Consider the following 20,730-nt stretch of genomic DNA (forward strand, 5'->3'; position numbering starts at 1 on the left):
TGACTTAAACCTGACCAAAACAAGAGTCTAGTAGACATCCCAGATGTGATAAATTTGAAACACAAACGCATGAATTATAATCGAATCAATAATATTATTTTATTATTTAATATATAATATATATAATAAAATTATATTATTGATTAGATTATAATTCATGCATTATATATTATATATAGATATATGTGTGTGTGCATATATATATATATATATATATATATATATATATATATATATACATATATATATACATATATATATGCATACATATATATATATATATATATGCATATATATATATACCGGTGTATATATATATATATATATATATATGCGCATATATATATATATATATATATATATATATATATATATATATATATGCATATATATATGCATATATATATATATATGCATATATATATATATATATATATATATATATATATATATATATGCATATATATATATAATATAAAATGTGTTTTGTGTTTTGTGCAACGTTTTTTTTTTTTTTTTAATTTCCCTCCCTAGTTCCGCTCCCATGCAGCATTGCTGCTGCAGGGAACGGAACTAGGAAGTCATCACACCGACGGAGGGACGGAGGAGCGGCGGGGATCTCGGCTGGCGGTCACAGCAATGAGAGATCATCGCTGGATCGCCAGGATAAGGTAAGAGAACACCGCTGCGCTCTCTGCAATCCACCCCGAGCGTGACTCAGGGTTACCGATCCTGATATGAAAAATCAACCCCGAGTCACGCTCGGGATTACCGCTAAGGGGGTTAAAGTAAGCATGTATAATATTGCAGCTTACTATTTCTTAAGATTTGATGGCTGCATTTTCTCCTTTAAACTTTCTTTCTTCTATTTTTGTCTGGTGATCTAGTCAGTAAGAGCCGGTACACACTGAGGCGACACGACTTCGGGGGGCGACCTGTGAAGCTGCGTGCACCGCTGTGCACCGCGACTTCGGCACGACTTGCAGGGACTTCACATAATGGAAGTCTATGCAAGTCACTCCGAGTTCGCCCCAAAGTAGTACAGGACCCTTTTTCTAAGTCGGAGCGACTTGTGTCGCTCCTATTAGAACGGGTCCTGTACTACTCAATGGACCGCGACCAACTGCGACTTGTCTGGCTGACAAGTCGCCTGACAAGTCACGGCAGTGTGAATGGGCTCTAAGTCTGCTGTTAAAAAAAAAAAAAAAAACAATCTCTCTTCCAGATGTATCAGTTACTGAGGTGAGACAAACCATTTAACTAGCAGCAGTGCAGTGCTTACAATGTTCTGTTTTATTTATTTATCCCACCTCACTCCACAGCACCTTGTCTCCATGTTGACTGGGGACTAGATTGGTAGATGAAAAAGATAATTGGTGCCATGACACTGGCTCTGCCAGTAGGTATTGGTCGGATAATGCTTTGGATTGGATAATGCTTTATTGGAGGGTTTGCCTTCCTCTGGACCAACTGTGGTTATAGGATTGGGTATATGGAGGTTTTTCTATTTGTGTGTCTTGTGGGGTTTTTTTTTGTTTGTTTGTTTTTTTTTTCTGTTTTGGTTAAAGTGATTGTAAAGTCTCCTGTTTTTTCTTTGAAAAATAACAAACATGTTATACTTACCTCCTCCGTGCAGTGGATTTGCACAGGGCAGTCCGGATCCTCCTCTTCTCAGGTCCCTCTTTGCTGCTCCTGGACCCTCCCTCCTATCGAGTGCCCCCACAGCAAGCAGCTTGCTATGGGGGCACCCGAGCTGAGTCACAGCTCCCTGTGTCCATACAGACACGAAACTGCTGTTCAGTCCCACCCCCTCTCTCTCCTAATTGGCCAACTGACTTTGATTGACAACAGCAGGAGCCAGTGGCGCCACTGCTGTGTCTCAGCCAATCAGGAGGGAGAGTCCCGGATGGCCGAGTGACTCGTGGACATCGACAGATAGAGAGGGGGCTCAGGTAAGTATAAGGGGGGCTGAGGGGTGCTGCACACAGAAGGCTTTTTATCTTAATGCATAGAATGCCTTTAAAACTCCTTTAAACTGGATAAAATTGTGTCTTTTTCCAAACAGAATAACTATGTAATTATTATCAATGTAGTAAATATTTCACTAGAGCATGAAGGCACAGCATGGTGACTGTAACCACTAGCAACAAACTAGAAACTGGGGGGGAATATTTAATACTACTTGGCAGGGGAGGTGCTTAGTGAATGTGGTGAATTTTCACTTGCAAAGAATCCCCATTAACGTGCAAGAAAAATAAAAAATAAAAACATTTTTGCTTGTACATAATTGGATGATTCACTTAGGCCCCGTTCACACTTAAGCGGTTTTCTGCTTGAAGCTTGTAGCTCTAAAACGCTCAACAAGCCAAACCCCATTCATTTCAATGGCCCCTGTTCACATCTGACCATTCTGTCACCTGAAGCAACACGCCTAAAGCTCAGAAAGGTACATGAGCTTCTTTTTGGCAGATTACAAGCATTTTTGGCCCCTAAGGGTCCTTTCACATGATGCGCCGTCCGACGTGGTCCATTCTCTGCTCATTGGGGATCGATACGCTGATCCCCGCTGAGCAGGCAGGTGACAGCTCCGTCTCCACTCTGTGTGCGGAGACAGAGCAGTCAGATCCCCGCTGTCCTCTATGGGGGAATCGGATGAGAACGGATCGCCTGTCCATTCTCATCTGATCCCATCCAATCCGATCTGCTGGACGGATGGAAAATAGGGTCTCTATCCGTCCAGATTTCACGGATAGGATCGGAATTGGATAGCAGCGGGTGTCAGCGGACATGTCTCCGCTGACATTCGCTGCCCCATAGAGATGCATGGAGGATTTGATCAGGTCCGCCTAAAAAACTGACAGGCAGATCTGATCGGATCGTTCATGTGAAAGGACCCTAAGGCTCCATTCACAACTGAGCGTATCGATTTACTGGTGTTTTTAGGGTGTTTTTTTAAGCAGCTTTTTATAAGCTTTTTTTTAAAGCATTTTAGAAGTGTATTACAAGCGTTTTACAGTTTTAGGCATTTCTGTTTTGCCAATAGAAGAAAACTAGGGGTGGAGAGCTGCTATTTGAGCATTTTACGAGCATTTTAGGAGTGTTTAACAAGCGCTTTTCTGTTCAAGTCAGGCGTTTCTATTGAAGTCTATGGGGCCAAAAATGCTTGTAATCTGCCAAAATAAAAATCTTCACCCCTAATTTCTTCTCCTCCCCCCTAGGGCTTTCTATTGGCCAGTGCCGGCTGGTGCTCAGTAATTCCGGGGGGGGGGGGGCGGCAAACCAATGTGCAGCCCCCCCCCCCCGGATCGGTCGGTCAGTCAGTCAGTCACACATTCCTCCCCCCTCCCTCGTCTGCCTCCTTACCTCCCAAGTCAGTCAGTCAATCAATCAGTCAGTCAATCAGTGACACATTACTCCCTCCCCCCCCCATTTGCCTCCTTACCTCCTCCTTCCTCCTGTCTGTGCCGGGGAGTGCTGGATGGCTGAGCCGCTGTCCTCCTCCAGCCGTGTCTCTTCTGCCTCTTCCTGGCCACTGGCCAGTAAGATCGCTTCTCCTTTTGGCCAATTGGGAAAGGGGTCTCACAACCCTCTTCCTGATTGGCTGGGAGGAGAGTCAGTGTGACAATAGCGAATATTTATTCCCAATTTTCACACAACTGGGTGGGTTCAGGGAGCAGTGCCCTGTGCCCCGAGACTACCCTTTTTTGAAGCCTATTAGAGCCTCTGGCTCTAATCACGTGCTTCAGAAAAAAAAATCCCCTATTGGAATCCATGCATCAGGCGCCCTGCATGTAGATTAGGGGGCCGGAAGCATGGATGGGGGGGCGGGACCCCTGCGCCCCAATGGACGGGCCGCCCCTGCTATTGGCTAAACAAATACACGTCTGAAATGCTTTAAATAAATTTGTAAAAATCTGCAAAAAAGCTTAAAAAAAAAGCCTGAAAAATGCCAGTAAATCGATATGCTCCGGTGTGAGTGAAGCTTAAGCTCTTGGGATAATTCACCAACTTTCCTTGCAAAGTGAACAGTCTATTTGCCTTTAGAAAATGAACCTGTAGAATTCGGTCTTTAGCCATTTCTAGACTGCTAACCTCCTGATATAGAATTGGTTGCTAGGTTATAGCACATCATTGTCCTTTGTGTCTTGTCATTAGATGTGTCCTTTTGGCTTGATAAGCAGTATTTCTATTGCACAATAGCTCCTTTTTTATAGCTGGTTAAAGGATGACACAAATAATATACATTTCTTAGTAAAACAGTGTCTTCTTATTTGTACATGGCTTTCACATACACACTGAGGTCATTGTTGTCTATTGGATTCAGTAAAAATAAATTGAAGCATATCCTGTTAAGGATCATTTCAGGGTGAGTTTGCTTTCATTTCAGAGAGAAAAAAAAGAGAGAGACATGAATCACCCAATGAACAATCTTTAATGTAAGTCATTATAAGTAATTCATTCATTACAGATCAGCAAAATTAGGACACTTTACGCTGCGGATTCAATCACAGCAATGGCAGAGCTTCATTTACATGAAACACTGGGCTTCTTATCTATCTCAGGCAGCTTCCAAACTAATAGTGTCTGTAGCGTGAGCAGTGTGTATTTTTCCAATGATTAAATAATATCCCTTTAATCTTCGGCTTTAATGCTGCAGTATTCTACAAGCCATACTACTAGGCAGTATTTTTCATAAGCAATTTCAGGTCCTTCTAGTTAGCAGATGTGTCTGCCGTCTATAACATTGGAAACCTTACAATATAGTTTTCCCATAAAACAGGTTCTGAATGTATATGTTGTACTGTGCCTGATACTCCGCTTTGATAGGAAAGCATGGATTAGAAGCATATAAATATGCTTTCATAGAAAAAGTAGGTTCTTTGTCATGGCTGTACTTATTTTAAGTCCAGATTAAACCATTGAAAGATTAAAAGCAGTTCAATATAAAAGTACATCGTGATTTTCATTAGAAGAAGTACTGCTGCCGAAAAATAAACTGTCAAAAATAACAAAGAGCGTCAAGCGGGTAAATCAAATTGTGTTTCTTTTTTTTTTTTTTTGGGAAATCAAAAAAGAATATATTGGTTGTGAGGCATTAAAATTTAATGTAAGATGTGTGACCCTTTAAACTTTTAGGTTGAAGGGCATCCGCAGTGTGAATTAGCCATTTTGATATATTGTTATTCAAGCTATAATTTCACTAGGAACCAGTGACATCACAGAGTAACAAAGAACGCGGGGTTAATATGATAAAAAGCAGCGATGTGCCTGGAAAGAAATGCAATTTAGCTTTTATCAATAGCCTTGAGTGAACTATAAAATGAAAGATGAATTCCAATTTTTATGGGTTGTAGCTGTTTCACCCTGTGTTAAACCCTTGTTAAAGTGTATGGATAGCCAAAACTATTTTTTAAACACGCTTCAAAAGCCAGAGTGCCTATGTAGTATCCAGAATGTGCCTTTTGCCTAGAACTAGTTTGTTGTATATAGATCAGGTGGTTATCATACAAAAATGGCTATTTTATATTCATGTATAGGTGACAGGTGCCATTTATTTGCAATCTTTCTCTAAATAAACCTTCCAACTCACTGAAAGGACCATTATTGGGTCAAGTGCTGCTATACTTGTTGTGCTCCTTTCCTGGAACTGACAGAAAAAATAACCCCATACTTGCCTACTAAATGACACAATAAGGCTAGGCTCACATCATTGCACTGCGGTAAAGCATGGACATTGATATGTGTTCCTCCTTGAGCTAAGTTGTAACGCGTTAGGGCTAAGTTCACACTGGCATTAAAACCAAGCAGGCATTCAGAGGTATTATAAACACCCCTTAACGCCTATGAAAATGATACAATGGACAACACATAGTGCTATTCACACTATCAAAACATGAAGCATTAGCGTTGGGTCGCGTCGCTTCAAAATTAAAGCCTCATGTCGAGTCAGGAGTTTGGAGCTTTTCAACGCCTCCCATTCAAGTCTATGGTAACGCTTCAGAAATGCTCTGGCAGGCAGTTGCAGAGCAATTGCGGGCATTAGGATAAGCTTATTAACAGTAATGGAATAGGCATTTATGGAGCAGTTTTAACGCGCCTTAACACTTGTCAAAAGCTTCAGAACTTGCCCATAAGGTGTTTGGGGAGCATTTTTAACTCCTCATTAACGCTTGTAAAATGCCTGTCCAGCGCCCATACTAAAGATCATTAAAGCGAGTCTAATGCCCATACTAATGTTATAGGAGTGTTTGTTAAGTGTTAGAAATTTAATCAAGTGTGAACAAGCTCTCATGCAGCAAATGTATTTCAGTGGGCTTCCTACCACACCATATTGTACTAAAGTACTAGTGTCATGTACTATATTTTGCGGTTCAGCGTACCATGACACATGCAACGCATGGAAATACATGACTGTTGTGTCTTGTGTTGTGTTGTGTCCTGTGTAGTGTTGTGGTGCACTACAATAGCAAAGTGAGCTTAGGTTCCATTAAAGTAAAATTCCAGATTAAACCTAACTAGCCTTAAAACTGTTTTCTCCCCCTCCTAGCTATGCTGACTAACCTGCGTAATAAAGATGAATATACTTACCAATTTCAGCTCAATCAAGTCCGGTCATATGATCCATCTCTCTTGTGTCAGCCTGTGGTGGCTGCAGGGGAGAAGAGGGAGTACCAATAATGGATACTCCATGGGAGCCTATGATTGACGTCACCGCTCCAGGCTTTACCAGCAGTTGTTGAGCATTTTCTCTATTCCTCCTCGGCCGCCGCTGGCTGACACAGGGGAAATCATGTCACCAGACCGGAGTGAGCAGAAAATAGGTAAGTATATATATATATTTGTTACTGAGGTTAGTTAGCATAAGTGTTAGGAGGGGGAGGGGACAGTTTTAAGGCTAGTTAGATTAAGGCTGGAATTGTACTTTAAGAATGAATGGCACCGCAGCAAACCAACACACATAACACACATTTTTGTGCATTACCGCAGTGCAAAAGTGTGAACCGATTGGAGGAAGGCAGTAAAACGACGGAGTCTCGAGTTGTCACCTCCTATCTCTTGGGTATGCTATGAACACCAGAGGGTTTCTCTAACTTCCATTATTTCATCCTGCAATGCAGTAGAGCTTTTCCATTGTCTTGTTGTTTTATTAGAATTTTGTGTATTCATTGCACTGCCTGAATACTGCTTTGTCCTGTTTCTCCCTCAGTAATTAATTCTGATGTTCTCTTTGCCTCTCTGTTTCTTCACTGACTGTTTGTTTCTAATGCATTTTCTGACAAGGATATGCTGCATTGTGAATCCGCAGACATGATGGGAGACTTCCAAGCTCAGCAGGTGCGTAAGTACATAACATTTGTCAACAGATGCAGTTTTTGGGGACAATTTGGCTGGCTCTATATAATGATTTAAAATTGTGTTCCTTATTTGAGGTAGACCTCTGTGGGAATTAAAGAAGGCTGTATAGCGTAGCTGTACTATTGTAAATGAATATAATGAATTACTGGGGTGTGATATATATATATATATATATATATATATATACATATATATATATATATATTTATTGATATATATATATATATATATATATATATATATATATATATATATATATATATATATATATATATATATATATATAATATATATACTAATGGTTAGCCAAATATTTTAGTTGGCATATCATAACTGTACAGGACAAAAACAAACAAACAATAAAATCACTATCAAGAGCATGTCACTGGGATAATATTTATATATATATATATATATATATTTTTTTTTGTGTTTGTTACCTATTCTTTCTTTTAAAAAACATGCTTCTTTAACGTGTTACTAGATAAATAAACTAAAAAATGGGTAATACATATTATTCCATGTCTCACGTTATACAATCCCATGTATAAATTGCTGTGTTATTAAACTGTATTGTTGTACAATTTACCATGGCATGAACGGGATCATTTAAGTACCATGGTAACAAAGAAAAACAATGTTCCGGTTGTTGGCGATCTTACCATATGTCCTTCATTTGGTGACGTAGTAAGTTTTCTCTAAGAACAAGTTATTGGTGCAACAACATGACAAAGCAGTCTTAACAGAGCGTCAATATTTTGTGTGTGCATCTAGGTGCAAGGCAGGATTCCATGCCATTTGTGCCTTTTGTATTTAGTGGGTTTCACTATACGATAGCCGAGCCCTCTACCCATAAAGCCCTTGCTAATGACAGTTTAATCTGCTAGCACTTAGCGAACGTGTCTCCTCACCGATGTATTCACTAAGTTCACTCTGGGTTTTGAAACAACTCTCAGAGCCGACAATCTTCAGATTTTAACGACTTATAAAATAACACTTTACGGGTAAGCTAAGCTAGAACTAAAGGTAAACATGACATTGTCAATTTAGTTCGCGTATACGATCATTGTAGGAAAAAAAAAAAAAAATGTTATTGCTCAAAATGTGTTGCACCTAATTAACTTTGATTAGATGACTTAATTAGATTTTCATTATTTCCTGCATCCCCAATTGCATTTTAAATATGTCTGACAATGAGATTGCCTACTACATTGATGGCTGAAAGGAGAAAGAAGGCAAAGAGAAACAGATAGAAAAATCCAATTGGCAGCTGTTATGGATATTGGGGGAATTCAATAATGCCGCCGCACAACTTTTCTGGTGTTAATTCCTCTTGGTAATGCATTGTGCAAAATTCATGAAGCATCTGCGACACTTTTGTTTCCGACGACTTGTGCAAATCTAAAATGTCCAAAATATGCGTAAAGAAACATAAACACATAAATAATGTGCCCTTGTGATAATTGCAATTTTAAAATTTCCATGAACAAAATACCAACATCAAAATTCCAAATAGAAAAGTAAAAAATCCAGTCTGAAAACTGAACCCCCAATCTCAAATGATAAGTTGTGTGAAGACAACCACCAGAAACCCTATAGAGTATGTGTTCTTCTTGGGTGGGACCTTCAAACAGGGGCCAGTGAAGCTTTTAACTGCACCAAAAGATCCCAATTGGCCGATGCAGGCGGAAATCCCATTGATGTAAAAAACATTCTGAATAGGTGACCTGTGTTCTCAACTTCAAACAGTCTCCAACCAATAGCCCACTCCAAAAAGAGAAGAATTTCATGGTGCTCACCGTTTAATAATAAAAAAAACTTTGTGCACTCACATTTAAAAAAAATTGTAGCAGGCAGATAAAATGAATGAAAGTACTGAGCACCATCTCCCCTCACATCTCAGCATAAATATGTAGTCGAACCACGCTGTTCCGAGATCTGTAAGAGCTAGCATACAGTGCATAAAGTTTTTTAGTAATAACAGTTTATTGTTTAGTTTATTAAACAGTGAACACTATGAAGTTTTTTTCTTTTTGAGCCGGCCTATTGGTTGGAGGCTGTGTTTGATGTTGAGAACACAGATTATTAGGGCCCATCCACAAGACGAGCGCATACCCTTTTGTGTTTCTGGTGGTGGTCTTCAGGCAAGTTATGATTTGGTATTGAGATTGACTTTTCGCACTGGATTTTGGACTTTTCTTTTTGGACTTTCAATGTTGGTATTTTGTTCAGGGAACTCTGAGCATAGGTTTTTGATTGTAATTATCACATTTTGTGTTTTTTATTGATTGCTATATTTTGGCCAGTGCAGCACTACATTAGATTTATTCACATTACCTACACTGGTGTGCTTGGAGCGTACACATATATTTTTAGTTGCGCAAACTCATTCTAATTTCATCGCTCTAAAATGTGGTACCTTTACATTGTGGCACAACACCTGTGCCAAATTTAAAATAAAATACGGACAGTTTGTATCCTACTAAAGTGGAGCTAATTAGGACCAACTCTCTTTTGTCGTACAGAGAGAGACCCTGGCACAGGTAGATTTTGTAAAAGTGTCTTGCGTGTGTTCTAAACGACCTGCAGCATACATCAAAGTCAAGTACAAGTTCTAGACAGGTACATGAATTTGGTATGCACTACGTCACTTTTAGAACTCACAAGAGACAGTTTTGAAAAATTTGTCTGCACCAGTCTTTATGAATTTCAGGGATTGACTTTGGGTCCAAGGGCCCCTTGTGCTACCCCCTAACTAGACAACTTAATAGGAGCCCAAAAATACATATCTGTTCACCACACATCAAATTTGGCTAGCACATTGATCCCCTTCTATTTGAATTTCTGTCCTGCTGCAGTACTTTGTATAAGACCTTGGTGCTAATTTGCTACTTAGGGAAAGGCAGTGAATCGATGTCTCTGCTTCACAAAGCACTCCCATCAGCCATCAGGAATAAATAGAAATAGTGGAGAATGAAAGTGCTGGTTGGACCCAGGATGACCCCTCCACCAAACAGTTAGCACAACATTTAGGTAGTGTTGAGGCATATTTAGAAAAAAAAAAACATCTGACACAACTACACTAATGGAAAAAGATATTTAAATTTGTAATAATATTAATTTTTTGTAGTCAGTGATTTTGCAATGTCTTTAAAACACATTATTACAGAGGAAGCATGTTTAAAATGTTTGCATATTCTGCAAAAGATCTGCAACCATGTACACACTGCTGAGCTGTGCATTTTAGAGAAAGTCAGTGTAGTTTTTGCATGCACTGTGAGCTATTAAATTCCCTATGAAGGGATATGTACGAATCACCTTTTTTACTATGACAGTTTGTAATAGAAGTGAACCATGGTGAAGGCATGTGTGTGACTGTACTGCAAACAGGGAAAAATAGTAGGCACTGGCAGCTATTTATATTGTTCAATCTTTGGACACTTTTCCACTTAAAAAAGCACTTTGTAGATCAGTTTGTTGCACCTTTATTTGTAAATTCCACCAAATGGTATTCCCCAGTTTAAAGGTGATTTACAGTTTTTAAATCTTTCTATAAAAGCATCTGACAGCTTCACATAAGACCAGTGTGAGTTGTCTAAATTACTGTTGGCATAAAACATTACTGATGGATGAATATAAAGCCACTCTGCAATGGTGAAAATTGTATTGAACAAAGGTTAGGCATTGACATTGGCCATGTATGAGCAACCTAAGTTTGATCATAGACAAATTTTTTATGGTGAGAAACCTGCCTGTTTGTCTTGGTTTATATAGGGCAGGGGTTTCCAAACTTTTTTCAAAGAGGGCCAGATTTGATGAAGTGAACATGCGTGAGGGCCGACCATTTTGCCCGACATTCTTTGGACCATTAAAACTAAATGCAAATTAACTATTTTATGCAAAGTTTATTGCAAACGGCATACTTTTCATTACGTCACATGGATGACAAATCTAAACAGGTGTTAAATCACTCTGTCTTTCATATCTGAAGGCCAGATGAAAAAAAAAATCCAGGAAGCTGAAATATATGTCAGGAATATTGTAAAGTACATTACATATTATTGTTAATAAAGGTTGTCTGTCAACTTTTAAGTTAAAAAAATATGAACAGGAACATAACAGCAAGTATACATGTTGTGTCCAAATATATTTATAACTGATTTAGACCAACTGACATTAACTGAGATTTTACAATGTATTCATCTCAGTTCGGAGCATGCGTGCTCCCTAATCAATCACACAAGGGTTAACCACATATAAGCGCTATATGAACCCACTAAAGATGATTAACGATGGCAGCAATAATAGTCATTAATGATGCCAATGTAGTAAATAGAACATTGAAAAGTTTTATTCAAAATCAGTTCCATGTGTGTATAAAACATCAGTACACCTTGTACAATGACCCCTGTTGGATCTGCAATGGTGAAGCCAAAATAAGGGGTTAAAAACTCACAGCTTTGTGACCATCCAGTGTGTGTGAAGGCAGAAAAAAACAACCAGGAACAATGCAGCAGTGTGGACAGTTGTGCCTTGCTTGGGCTGTTAGGAGATGATAACGGAATGCCTCAATCCTGGACAGGGAAGGGTGGAAAGGGGTCACACAATGCCTGGTATTGGAGGCAATGAGGATCGCCATCTGTGGCCGCTCCGATCACCCATGATGAGTGCCGTCCGGGAAGGGGACCCAGACGTAACCTCAGTCTCTTGGGGGGGAAGGAAGACCAAAATGAGGCTTGAGCTGCTATAGAGCCGCTGGTAGTGAGCGGCATGTGCTGTGACCCATTGCAGGGGAGCGTGAGGAGTGCCTGCTTCTCATATGGCTGTCCTGGCAACTTTTTAATGTTCTATTTACTACATTGGCATCATTCATATCTATTATTGCTGCCATCAGTAATCATCATCGGTGGGTTCATATAGCGTTTATAAGCGGTTAACCCTTGTGTGACAGATACTTTTGAACATCCCTCCTGGTGTGTTTTGTTCCCGCACAGCTGCTACTTGACCCCCAGGTGTTATGCCAATTATCATGGAGAGGGCGCTGGTCCTGTCATACTAGCGCCTGATTTATTTATGTTTTTTAGTGCTCCCTAATCAGGCTAAGTCTGAGCAAAGGATATAAAGCTGGCGTGGGCGGGCAGTGGGTGTTAACAATAGTATATTCACAAGTAACAGGAAAAAACGGAATTGGATGCAGCGGGTCGGGATGGACCATCATTTTGAGTATAAGTCATTCAAAACAGTAGCATATATAAGAAGATGTATAAAATGAATGGTAAAAGAACTAATATGGCATACGTGCAGTCCTGCGGCATTGAAAGATCAAGAGATCCCAGGGGTCCTGAGCAGCGCTCGGGGATTCACAGGGGCCACAGCAATAGATTTTTCCAAATTACCTGTGGGGCCCCAATTGGCCCGCAGGCCTGACTTTGGACATGCCTGATATAGGGAGTGCTTAGCCTTTTAAATTGAGTGAAAGACTATTGACCTAGGGTTTTCCCTTCATTTCTATTGGTCATCAACAGCACATGAGCAGTACAGCTGGCTGCCTCAATTTCCTCAATTTCCTCAAAAAATACTGCCCAGCACTGCACAACCTAAATTAAGTGATTCTTTACTTTTAAATTATATATACAATTAATTGTAAGTACAGGCCAAAGAAACAGGTTGATTTCATTGTCTGCCCGCACACTACTTACCCCAGTTGCTCTAATCACGGCCCCAGTAAAGTCACATACCCAGTAAATTCCAAGTATGATGGCCCCTGTCAGTCCTCCTATATGCAATAGCATGAGAGTTCAATCCCCAAGCCAGAGTGCTGTCATGTGGGGTCAAGAATAGTAAGCCCTACGTAAGATTCAAGTAGGCTAAATTGGAGTTTACACAAAAGCTTTTCTCATTGCGCTTGCTTGTCAACTCAACAGCTTGTGAAGAGGCACTTAATAAAGCTGTTGCTTTACCCTGCATTGTCAAAGTTCAGGTTCACTTTAAACCTTTCTCTCAAGCTTTGCAAAAAATATATATATATGCAGTATCTCACAAAAGTGAGTACACCCCTGACATTTTTGTAAATATTTTATATATTTTCATGTGAAAACACTAAAGAAATTACACTTTTCTACAATGTAAAGTAGAGAGTGTACAGCTTGTATAACAGTGTAAATTTGCTGTCCCCTCAAAATAACTCAACACACAGCCAATAAATTCTAAACCGCTGGCAACAAAAGTGATTATTATATTATTATTATTATTATTATTATTATATTATAACCATTATTTTCCAGCACTGCCTTAACCCTCTTTGGCAAGGAGTTCACCAGAGCTTCACAGGTTGCCACTGGAGCCCTCTTCCACTCCTCCATGATGACATCATGGAGTTGGTGGATGTTCGAGACCTTGCGCTCCTCCGCCTGAGGATGCCCTACAGATGCTATATAGGGTTTAGGTCTGGAGACATGCTTGTTCAGTCCATCACCTTTACCCTCAGCTTCTTTAGCAAGGCAGTGGTCATCTTGGAGGTATGTTTGGGGTCGTTATCATGTTGGAATACTGTCCTGCGGCCCATTCTCTGACAGTAGGGGATCGTGCTCTGCTTCAGTATGTCACAGTACATGTTGGCACTCATGGTTCCCTCAATGAACTGTAGCTCCCCAGTGCCGGCAGCACTTATACAGCCCCAGACCATAACACTCCCACCCCCATGCTTGACTGTAGGCAAGACACACTTGTCTTTGTACTCCTCACCTGGTTGCCGCCACACGCCTGACACCATCTGAACCAAATAAGTTTATCTTGGTCTCATCAGACCACAGAACATGGTTCCAGTAATCCATGTCCTTAGTCTGCTTGTCTTCAGCAAACTGTTTGCGGGCTTTCTTGTGCATCCTCTTTAGAAGAGGCTTCTTTCTGGGATGACAGCCACGCAGACCAAATTGATGCAGTGTGCGGCGTATGGCCTGAGCACTGACAGGCTGACCCCCAACCCCTTCAACCTCTGCAGCAATGCTAGCAGCACTCATACATCCATTTCCCAAAGACAACCTCTGGATATGACGCTGAGCACGTGCACTCAACTTCTTTGGTCAACCATAGCGAGGCCTATTCTGAGTTAAACCTGTCCTGGTAAACCATTGTATGGTCTTGGACACTGTGCTGCAGCTCAGTTTCAGGGTCTTGGCAATTTTCTAATAGCCTAGGTCATCTTTATGTAGAGAAGCATTTCTTTTTTTTCAGATCCTCAGAGAGTTCTTTGCCATGAGGTGCCATGTTGAACTTCCAGTGACCAGTATGAGAGAGTGAGAGCGATAACACCAAATTTAACCTGCTCCCCATTCACACCTGAGACCTTGTAACACTAATGAGTCTCTTGACTGGGGACGGAAAATGGCTAATTGGGCCCAATTTGGTCATTGTCACTTAGGGGTGTACTCACTTTTTTTCCAGCGGTTTAGACAATAATGGCTGTGTGTTGAGTTATTTTGAGGGGACAACAAGTGTACACTGTGAGGCCCCGTTCACACTGGGGCGACGCTACTTTGCCGGACGACCTCATAGGTCGCAGGGCGCTGCTCGCACCGCGACCTCGGAGCGGCCGGGACGGACTTCATATCATTGAAGTCTATGCAGGTCATTCTGGGTCGCCCCAAAGAAGCTCCGGACCCTTTTTCTAAGTCGGAGCGACATGTGTCGCTCCTATTAGAACGGGTCCGCAGCTTCTATATGGAAGGCGACCTACGGCGACCTGGTGCATTCTTTCTGTGTTGTTGAATAATTTCATCTCTCCCATAAAAGCTACAATAAATAGATGGAAAGAACTTTTTCTCATTTTTATCTTTAATATTGAAATGTTAATTAGCATTTACTTTGTTGTCACCTTTCTGGAAAAGCTGTCACATAGTTTATACTTGTGCAATAAATGTAATTACTGGCAGGCTGTGATTAAACATGGCCTTCTGAGGTGTCTGAGAAATCAGCCCAGAAAGCCTAGGCTTACTTGTTTTAATAGCGTGTTTTGCCAAGTGAGAAAATGTTAAAATAAACCATAAACAGGTGCAGGGCAGATGTGAGGCCGTTTCCAGACATAATAGAAGAAATGGCATCATTTTAAGCAAATTGTGAGAAAATCTTCTCACTTTAAAGTGGGATTCTGACGAAGTGTGGGAGCAGCTCGCTGTCTCAAAGTATTTTCCATTCGGTAGAATGATACTAGATAATAGGACCTACGTGTAAAAAACTATTAGTACGTTTAATAAGCAGCCATTACTTGGCAACAACTGCTCTTTCTTCAGAAATGAAGAGTGAACCAACAGAATTTTGGAACAGGGTGAAGTCCACATTATGTGGGTACAGCAACAAATCGAATGGCATAAGAAACCCGCAGTGTTAGACATGAAACTGTACCTCTTTTGAAATTTTGAAAAATAAAGGTACAGCTGAATAGGAGGCACCTTAGTCTTCCTGAAATTACTTTTATTAGCCATAAAAGTCTCTCAAATGTTCCTCTGTAGTTTAGTTTCACATTTTTACTGGGATGTTGGCTAAGCTCCACCAACTGTAATTGAGAGATGAGTTTGATATGATTGAAGTTCAAATCCCAGAATTTATTCTTTGGACAAATCTGAACCTAATCTCTATTGCCATTCCCTGTTAAAAAAAAAAAAGAGGTCCCCTAAAGCAGAACTAAACCCTCCTATCATATTCAGCATAGGAAGCTGTCATCTTTGCCTCTGTTTGATCTTCAACTGGCATGGTGCTGCACATGTGATCAGTTATGACTCCAGCCATTTCATGGTTTGACAGTATGGTTGAGAGCACACGCTAATGCGATAGTTATATTCCTGACAGTCTTTGAAACCGTTAGATCGATGGGTTTAGTTAACTTTCTTAGCGGTATTCCCGAGCGTGGCTCGGGGTTAAGTTTCAGAGCCAAAAGCGGTAATCCCGAGCCACAGTCGGGGTACCGCCAGAAGCATCGCTGGATCCTGGTAGGGAGGTTAATTACCTTGTCACCGGGATCCAGCGATGTATCCCGGCGGTGTGCAGCGGCGGAGCTTCCTCCTGATCCTCTCTGTGCCCCGGCTTAGTCTCCTGCGACGTGACGTTCACAGGGGGGTGGAACCGGCAGCAAATTCAAATGTAAAACACCCAAAACACACTGATACAATGCAAAATAAAAAAAAATCACATTAGTTTGCCCCCCAGTGCCCTTTCCTGCAGTTTTACTGTACTTTTTATATATATATATACGAATATATATATATATATATATATATATATATATATATATATATATATATACACGTGTATATATACGTGTATATATATATATATATATATATATATACACATACATACACAAAATCATGAATTATAATATAATAAAAAACTATAAATAAGTTAAATTATGTATGTATGTATGTATGTATGTATACATAGATATATACATATATATATATATGTATACATATATATATATGTATATATACAGTATATATATATATATATATATATATATATATGTATATATATGTGTGTATACATACATACATACTTTAACTTATTTATAGTTTTTTATTGTATTATAATTCATGATTTTGTGTTTCAAACTTTATCATACCCGAGATGTTATAAAGAAGAACGCACAGTAAAAAAAAATCATATGTAAATAGTTGGTTTGGGCTGCTCATTCTTAAGAATTACATGCAAAATAATGGTACCACTTTCAGCACCTAAAATCCGAAAGAATCATACCGCCAGGGAGGTTAAAGCAGAATTAAACCCGTCAATTTAACAGTTTCAATAAACAGTTACATTTAAGGACATGCTGGGAATGCTGTCACATTTGCTTGTGCTGTCAACCAAACTGTCAAACCATCAAATGGCTGGTGTACTGATTACATGTGCAGAAACATGGCAGTTGCAAATCAAACAGAGTCTAAAATGGCAGCTTCCTTGGCTGAAGAGGTAGTAGGGTGTAGTTTTCCTTTAATGGCCACTAAGGTACTCTCATTTGACAGTGGAATGGCAGTTAATCATGCGATAAGTCCGGCCCAAGTATTAAAAATTAAAAAAAAAAAAAAAAAGGAAGGAAACTAAATTAGAGAATGGACAGAAGATTTGCGTCGTAAATATATGCAGCGCTTTACATCTATATACATATTGTACATTCACATCAGTCCCTGCATTCATGGAGCTTACAATATAAGGCCCATAACTCTCATTCATACATACACATACTAAAGTACAAGAAGAGTGTCTGATCACAAGGGGTTGATATCGTCAGCATACTTGTTATCATCCATTCAGGATCCTGCCTTATTAAAATGTAGAACCCATTGGACTACTGATATTGGAGATATAGATGGGGATCAATGGGACATCGCCCTGGAGTCTCTTCCAGTTATGTCGGTATTGGCTTCCCATAAACTCTTGCAACTATTTATCCTGCACAGAACTTATCGTACACCCATTAAACTATTTAATTGGGGCTGGAGGGATTCTCCTTTATGACTGAAATGTTCAGTCCACAGAGGGGACTTTATACACATGATATGGTGTTACACGATATTGGGCAGTGGTTTCTGCGGAATATTTCTGCTCTAGCCCAAACACCTATACCACTCACCCCGCTGGTGTGTTTGTTGGGTGCGATTGATGCTGAAATGTATCCAAAAGGTATTTACATCATGGTAACCAGATTATTGTACCTTGCTAGAAAGTTGAGTGCCCGATTTTGGCTGGCATCTTCTGTGCCTACTAGGGCCCAGTGGATTTGCCTATGTTAACTCTATCCTTCTTACAGAACAATTGGCCTATCGCCATTTTAATGCGGTCACAAAATTCAACCTTGTCTGGCAAAGCTGGCTAGATAACCCTAGCCTTGGCCTTCCACAGCTAGTGATGGACAGATTGTTACGATTTTAAACCCACCAAAAGTTTTAGTGATGTTTGCCTGGACTTGGGACTTTTCTTATGTTCTATATATTAGTGTAGCCAAGTTGACATTTTGAGCAGATGTCCATTAACAAGCTTAGGTGGTTTGATTCATTTTTCTTTCTTTTATCTTTCTTTTTCCTTTTGTTTTCTGTTTTTGCAAAAAAAAACAAAAAAAAAAAACGCCATATATGTGCTATATATCCGGTGACCGCCTTTTATTTTTCTGACTATATCTGTATTAGTATGTGCAATAAATGTGTTCTGATTGGTCTGTGTAGCATATTAATGGACTGTATGGTCATATACAATCCTTGTCATTAAAAAAGTTTTGATAAACCGCACTCCAGTCTTCAGAGAAATGCAAGCTTTATTGATTAAAATCCAGATAATACAGATGTCACAGACCCAAAATACAGGAAAGCAGCACAATGGTTAACGCATTTCACGCAAATTTCGCTTAGTCATAAATTTGTTATGACTAAGCGCATCCTGCATGAAATGCATCAACCTTTGTGCTGCTTTCCTGTATTTTTGGTCTGTGATGTCTGTATTATCTGGATTTTAATCAATAAAGCTTGCATTTCTCTGAAGTCTGAAGAGCGATCAACCTCTCCTTTTACTCATCAAGGTTAAAAAAAAAAACTGCATTTCTGCTTGCAGATGAATAGATATTGGGAGTCACCACCTCATTCACTAAAGCACTTGAAACATTTTTTTGCAAAATGCAACTTCCCTTGCAAAGTAAATAGTCTCTTTGCCTTTAGCAAATTAACCCCAGAAAAATACACATAAAAAAATGTAAAAAATAATAAAAAAAAAAAGTATGAAATGATTAACTGCATAAAACAATAAACAAGTAAATATGTACTTGGGGTGACATGCATACACGTTGCTGAACTTAGTACAGTTTAACATTTAGAGAGAACTGGCAGATATATATGCTAAACCCAGCAATGTACTTGAACCCACGCATACACACATGTTTTTAAATTAAGTTACATCTGCTTTTATTGATCTCTAGGAAAATACATGTGCGTTAAAACTGAGAAGTGTGAATGGGTCCTCGTGCAATTCTAGCTCCACCATGGTCCTCAAGGATATCTGGCAAAATGCATTTACAGAATGTCCACAAGCAATCACATTAACCAGTAATATTACCGTATTTCACCTCTGATTCAGGGAAGGGATACAGAAAACATTTACCATGAATGCATCTAATTTTCATAGTTGAGATAATTTTTTTTAATATAGAGTTGGAAAAAACTAAAAGGTCATTTTTTTTATATCTGAAAACCAGATCCTTTCATTTTACAAGATTCAGGAAATGACTATCGACATTTGATTGGTTTCTATAAACAATGAAAACACTTCCCCCCATCTATAATAGCTGTATAATTGCAGAGCCCCATAAGACTTTATGACCTGTATATACTAAAGTTCTGCAGAAATACAATGTTCCTTACACAGTCCTGTAGTACTTTCAGTTTTTCTTCAGAACAGTACCGTTCCCATGGCCTTGGAATAGAGGGCCTTCTAAGTTGGAAACATCATCAGATTATTTATACCGTACCAGACACATTTTTCTATAACAGTATTAGAGAAGCTTTGAAAACAATTTCAAATTCCTCCAGGGGACAGTTTTGTTAACTGACCTTGATAAATTTAAATGATAGAATTAAAACTTTAGAACGTTTGTATCCCAGGCTTACTTTAATTTTTCATCAGTGAATCGTAGCAAATGTTTTGAATGATAGCGGCGTAAATAGTCTGTATTTTATAAGCTGTATTTAAATTCCTGTTTTGTTTTATCTCTTTAGATTTGTCCCATTCTTCATTTTATTATGAGATTTTATGCTTCGAATTTTGCATAATCACATTTACGTCAAGTTAGTGTTGGAGTTGTTTTGTTTAGGTGAAAATAATGTTAGTGTTTTTTAAATCCTTTCATTTCTTGCTGTCTTTTTGTGAAAACGATATATAGTCTTTTGCTGATATAATTCATCAGGTCATATTTTTTGAAACTGGAGAAAGGAAAACAAAAACTAAAAGTAGTCCAGTTCAAGTGGGGAGTGGGGTCCCGGCTATGACTTAGAGGTGAAAATGGTAGTGCAGCAAAGGCCAGTTGGACTATGGGGGACCCTTTCACAAGAACAATTTACACTTTTACTGGCAACAGAAAGGGTTATAGGCACACCTTAATTGGCTTTTAAATTTAGGTTTACTTTAAAGTGGGGTTTATTTAATTAAATTGTAAAGTACAAAATCTGATGCAGATGTGCATGGCAGCCAATCAGCTTTTAACTTGTTCAATAAGCTTTGACAAAAAAAAACTGGAAGCTGATTGGTTTCTATGCAGAGCAGCACCAGATTTTGCACTCTCAAGTTTTAGTAAATCAACCTCAGTGGGCCTATACCCATTGTTAACAGCCTTGAGTAACA

General features: G+C 39.3%; 1 protein-coding gene across 4 annotated transcripts in view; it reads left to right on the top strand.

The window, feature by feature from the left end:
* The window catches only part of TJP1 (tight junction protein 1), a 589,472-nt gene that overhangs the window by 64,832 nt on the left and 503,910 nt on the right, over window positions 1-20,730 (top strand). For all 4 annotated transcript variants that reach the window (XM_082253421.1, XM_082253420.1, XM_082253423.1 and 1 more), the window contains exon 3: window positions 7,282-7,335. In XM_082253421.1, coding sequence (XP_082109547.1) covers window positions 7,282-7,335 — 54 coding nt within the window. The remainder of the gene's footprint in view (window positions 1-7,281; window positions 7,336-20,730) is intronic.

Source organism: Pelophylax lessonae, assembly GCF_965119305.1.
Source record: "Pelophylax lessonae genome assembly, chromosome: 4".
In the NCBI taxonomy this organism is placed as follows: domain Eukaryota; kingdom Metazoa; phylum Chordata; class Amphibia; order Anura; family Ranidae; genus Pelophylax; species Pelophylax lessonae.